The sequence below is a fragment of the Cicer arietinum genome, chromosome 8, assembly GCF_000331145.2.
Source record: "Cicer arietinum cultivar CDC Frontier isolate Library 1 chromosome 8, Cicar.CDCFrontier_v2.0, whole genome shotgun sequence".
NCBI classification, from domain to species: Eukaryota; Viridiplantae; Streptophyta; class Magnoliopsida; order Fabales; family Fabaceae; genus Cicer; species Cicer arietinum.
Window position 1 is genome coordinate 13,789,539 of NC_021167.2, and position 6,092 is coordinate 13,795,630.

Here is a 6,092-nt window from a genome sequence, read left to right on the forward strand (position 1 = left end):
TATATATATATATATATATTACATATCAAAGGAGATGAGTTTTAAAATAAAAGAGTTAGAGGATTAAATATTAGCCATTGATCAAGACATGAATTGGTAAGATTAAAATAAAAAGTTGTGTATCTTTTTTAAGTGGTTATGTGACACTACTAATTATATGACCATTCATATATAGTTGTATGATGAAGATTTAATCATTTCAACTCTTATATTAAAACTCTTTTCACTTGATACATTCTCAAATATATAAATATATAATTTATGTTTCATAATTAAAATAAAATAAGCTTGCATTTTTTTGACAATAATTTATTCAGTTATTTAAATATATAATTTACTTATCATAGTGGGTAAAGATATATTATATCTATATGAAAATTAATTATTTAAATAAATAAAAAATTCTCAAAGTAAATTCAAGAAAAAATATGACTCTGAACCACCTCTCCAAGGATGAGGAAAAATAAATAGATAAATAGAAATGAATTGAAAGTGATCATAGAGCGGCTAGGTTGACCCTTACATATATTATCTTCTTCTGGTTTATGTTATGTGTCTAATAATGTGTTTACATATCCCTTAATAAATATATGACAAATTATGTGTTTTCAAATACATTAAATAATAATGTGATAACACATCAATTGATTAAATATATAGTTTATGTTTTAGAAAATAAAAGAAAAAATAGTTTATGTAAAAAACACTTTATGAAAATAACTTTTTTTAATCTTATGTTAGTGTAATTATACTGCTCAATTCATTTTATAATAATTGGTTTATTTGATATTTTACATATATTACGGTACATGTTTAAATAAAAAAAATATATTTATTTTTATTAAATTATTATTATTATTATTATTATTATTATTATTATTATAATATTATCAATTATTGATATATTCATCATTCTTATAATAAACGCAAGTGAAATATATTGATTTAGGAGTGATGCAAGTAATATTAAATCAATTGTATTATAAAAAAGAATTAATATTATATTTAAAATTGAAAAAAATTTTATTTTGATATATTTTTTACTAACAAATTACTCATTATAAAATAAATGAAATAATATAAAATATAACGAACAAATCACTCACTATTATAATAATATTAGATAAAGAAATTATCAAAGAAAACAAAAATATCATAGAAAATAAAATTATCAGAGGAAATTAAAATATAAAAAAACGAAATTACCATAGTATTGATTTTCTTCATAGCATACATTATAAATAAAAGGTAAACAATCATTTGTTTGGATATGATTGCATTCATTAGAGACAACGTGTATATCGTGAAAATCGTGAAATTGTGTATTTATGAAATGCACGAGGTTGTACTTTTGAACTGAAAAAGTAAAAGGTACTATGGCCTAATAGTTAGGCAAAAGAATAAAATAGATATAAGAGAGAAAAAAATGGCAATGGGTTGGCAAATGAAAAATGAATACAAATGGGGTATTTTGAGATTATAAGTTGAATGTTCATTTTTTTAACAGATAGTAGAGGACAAACTTTTAAGTTAGAAACTAATTTTAATCCAAATATAGTGTATGGCGTGTTATTTAATTTGGAAAACGTTGTATTTCTCAACCTCGTTTATTAATTTTCACGTAAAAGATATAAAAATATCCTTGTTTTTCATTTATTATATTTTTGTTTTCAAGGACTGTCCAATCTAAACTTTATAAATTAATTAACGTATTTCAAGAAGAAAAAAAGTATTTCATCTAGAATAAGCCTTAATTTTCACGTGCGTCTTTCTTGAGTTCAAAAGCAACGTTTATTTTTATCCAAAAAAAAAAACGGTGACAGTTTGATAGCAACGTTTGAACAAAAGCAGGAGCAAATTTAACAATGTGTAAATCCAGTCAACGAAATACTAGAAGGAAATTTTAAAATATAAAAAGAATAAAGAAGTAATTCTTACATAAAATACGATCTTTATGCAAATCAAAAGATAACTCATAATTGTGTTTGTTTACAATCACACATATAATATTTTAAACATTTTGATTACAATTGTATACACTCCACTTCTTCGCACGGGTTCTTCTCCACCAGTTTTGTCTCAATAGGTTTGATTAAAGTTGTCATCATATCAACCTGTTTAGTTAGATTAACGTCCCGTCTGTCTCAAATGTATTACATCATTTAGGCATTATGTTTTAGTTTTAACAGATGTGACCTCATGAGTAACCTTCCTGACCATATTCTTGTTGAAATGAAAAGTTAAAGTTTTAACATGGACCTAAAGTTTGAAAAACTACTATCCTTTTGCATTATTGTCTTTCACAATATTGGCAACACAGAGACATAACGTAGATGTATATATGTCGTACCCAAAAACATGTAAAAATGTAAAAGTTTAATTGTAGTTTTGGTCCTCCTATTTTAGCTGAATTGCGAAAATAGTCTCCTTATTTTGTTTCTCTCCAGATTTGGTCATCCAAACAAAATTTTAGTCTAAAACTTGATGAAATTTCATTTTTTAAATTTGTACTATACCATTTATGATCATAGATTTCAGGTACAATTGTTGCAAATGAGATGTTGAGGCATGGTGTGACTTAAATTAATACAAAAAAATAAAATTTTATCAAGTTTTGGACCAAAATTATGTTTGAGGGACCAAAACTAGAGAGAAATAAAATGAGGAAACTCTTTCGCGATTCAGCTAAAATAGGGGAACCAAAACTGCAATTAAACCAAATGTAAAATATAGTTCGCACAAATCAAAATAGATTTATGTGGCGTTAAATAAGACAATAACGATGATTCATAATATTACCGAAGTTTACACAAGTGACGTAGAAAGATAATATAAGTAATCGTATTACAAACTCTACATTTATTGAATATATCATGAATATTGATGCATGCAACATCTATTATAAACAACTATTATTGAATAATGAAGAAGAAAATGAATCTTTGATTTATAAATTGTAATCCCAATGTTATGCATGATATGAAAATACTCTTCAAGTATTTGGAAGGTAGATATAAAATTAATTTAGATAATGACGTTATCTCACTTCAAGATACTGCTGTTGATAATGAGTTTACTCTGAGGACATCTAAATTACAAAGATATCATCTTGGGAAACAAATATAGCTTTCTCTAAAGGCATAACATTACAGTTCTCTTGTATAGGCGGTTTTAAATTTGTTTTGCTTTTATTTTATCCTACCATACTTTTGTTCTTATTTTTTTTCTCTTTTTATTCATCAATAATTTTTTTCATGCTTGACAAAAATAAAAACGTTTTCAATTTGGTACAAATCTTTTCACCTTGAAATTTACTAAAAAAAAAATGTTGGACTATATGTTTATAAAATACAAATTATTCACTTTAAATTTTACTCAACGTAAAATTATTTAATGTGTTTTTGAAATTTATAAAGATAACGGTATTCAATAAAAATTCATAAGACATTAATGTAAAATTTTACAATTGAAAGCAAATTAATATTCCCATGATGGGCTGGCATTGTTTAATTAGTCATAGTCAATAATATCCACATTTGATATTTAGAATAATATAGTTTAATTTATCTTGAAGAACGGGTCCAAAGATAAATACGTTGCATTATAAATGATGGTGCATACATATATAAATAGCTAATTGTATATCCTTGATTGGCATTCAGAGCTGAAGATGGCATTATCTGAGGAGGGTAATAGTGTCTTTAGGAGCACTCCTAATTCTTTTCTTGGTGTGATGGATGAAGTGATCAATAAACCTGAAATAATGGGAATACCAGAATATTTTATTCGATCAAATAAAGAACCTTCCATTCTATCAAATGATGAAACCAATCCCTTACCAACAATTCCCATCTTTGACTTTCAAACCTTGCTATGTGATGATGGAATACAACTTCACAACTTGTACTCAGCATGCAAAGATTGGGGCTTTTTTCAGGTTTATAACTTCCCCTGCAATTTTTCTTTAACTAATTACTAATATTTACTATTTAAAAATAATAATGTTGCAACTTAATGCAGTTGGTGAACCATGGTGTTAGCTCTGAATTGCTTGAGAAGCTAAAACTTGAGATTGGGAATTTTTTCAAGCTTCCATTTGAAGAGAAAAGAAAATACCAACTAAAACAAGGGGATTTTCAAGGATATGGAACTGTAATTAGATGTGGAGGTCAAAAACTTGATTGGGGTGATAGATTCTTCATGATTACAAATCCTATTGAAAGAAGAAAACCAAATCTTTTTCCTCAACTCCCACCATCACTAAGGTACTTAAATTTCTATATCATAGTTTTTAACATTAATTAACGGTCCAATATTAATAATATTTTTGTATGCATATATGTGAAGGGATACCTTGGAGACATATATCTCAAAATTGCAAAAGCTTGGCATGACACTTCTTGGATTATTAGGAAAAGCTATTAAGATGGATATGAAAGAAGTGGAGAAGATATTTGATGATGGAAATCAATCAGTGAGGATGACATACTATCCACCATGTCCACAACCAGACCTTGTTGATGGAATCAACCCTCACTCTGATGGCTCTGGCATAACCATCCTTAATCAAGCTAATGGTGTTGAAGGACTAGAGATCAAGAAAAATGGTCTTTGGATTCCTATTACCTTTCTTCCAGATGCTTTTGTAATTAATATTGGAGATATTATGGAGGTAATTTTATTTCTCTTTTTTTTTTCTTCATGTTTTTCTTTCTAACACGTGCTTTATTCAATTTGGTCCTACTATGTCAATATATTTATTTATCAAACTAAATAAAACCATTTTCAATCAATCGCGGTGTGGTAAGTCATACCATTATTCTATCACAAAGATAATGCTATGTAACTTGGATGTCATGATGTATTAATGCCATTACTTTTAGTGCCATTCAATATACTCCTCTCTGCATTTTTTTATTGGAAACAAATTTTATTTGTCAACGACTACATCCATTTCCTTTTCTCTTACAATTTTTAAATAATTAATAATATTTGATTTTTTTTTTATAATTATGATGTGTTGAATGTGTAAATTTTTTTAATGCATGAAAATTAAACTTTATTTTTATTATGTAAAAGAAGAAAACTATTAAAAATGTCGTGCAAGAATGTGGTGAATAAATGACACTATCGAATTCCATCACATGTTATATATGGTGAAAGTCTATGATATGTAATATAATATTTTAAAGATATATATAAAAGTCATTCAAAAATTTAATATGTACCCACATGAGTTTGGAGTTAACTATAGAGATTAAAAGAGGTGATCAAACAAAAATATTATAGGTATTAGGAGTAAAAGAAATGTTTTACAAGAATTAAAAAAAAAAAATATATGAAAAAAGTATATATATTTAAGACAAAATTTGTGAAAGACACATGGGCGTTCAAAATGAATATGTAACTGATGATACTTTTGGTGATTTTACAGATTGTAAGCAATGGAGTGTACAGCAGCATAGAGCATAGGGTTACAGTAAATAAAGAAAAGGAAAGATTTTCTATTGGTATGTTCTTCAACCCCAAATTTGAAGCAGATGTTGGTCCAGCAAAGAGTTTAATAAGTTCTGAAAATCCACCTTTATTCAAAACCTTGTTGATGGAAGATTACAGCAAATACTTTTTTTCTCGAAATCTACGCGAAAAAACGCATATTACAGCGCTTTTTTTAAGCCATTTACAGCGCTTTTTCAAAAAAAATAAGCGTTGTGGAAACGAGCGCTGTAAATGATACAACAGCGCTTTTAAAAAAGCGCTATAAAACATGTAAATACAACGCGCGCTTGTTATGCACATTTTACAGCGCTTCTTCACAAAAAAGCGCTGTAATATGCACCCCATTATATGAGTTATGGGTGTGCATTTTACAGCGCTTTCTCAAAAAAGCGCTCTAAAATGCCCAACCATAATTTCATATATGGCTGGGCATATTACAGCACTTTTGTGAGAAAGCGCTGTAATATGCCCACCCATAAATTATGGTTGGGCATATTACAGCGCTTTCGCAAAAAAGCGCTGTAATATGTCCACCCATAATTTCATATATGGGTGGGCATTTTACAACGCTTTTTTGAGAAAGCGCTGTAAAA

General features: G+C 27.4%; 1 protein-coding gene across 1 annotated transcript; it reads left to right on the forward strand.

The window, feature by feature from the left end:
• Positions 1 to 3,629: 3,629 nt before the first annotated feature.
• LOC101494676 (protein SRG1-like) lies at positions 3,630 to 5,924 on the forward strand. Its single transcript, XM_004515926.4, has 4 exons — positions 3,630 to 3,937; positions 4,021 to 4,265; positions 4,348 to 4,672; positions 5,435 to 5,924. Exons 1-4 carry the CDS (start codon positions 3,671 to 3,673, stop codon positions 5,732 to 5,734), a joined length of 1,137 nt encoding a protein of 378 aa, XP_004515983.3. The 5' UTR covers positions 3,630 to 3,670; the 3' UTR covers positions 5,735 to 5,924.
• Positions 5,925 to 6,092: the final 168 nt, after the last annotated feature.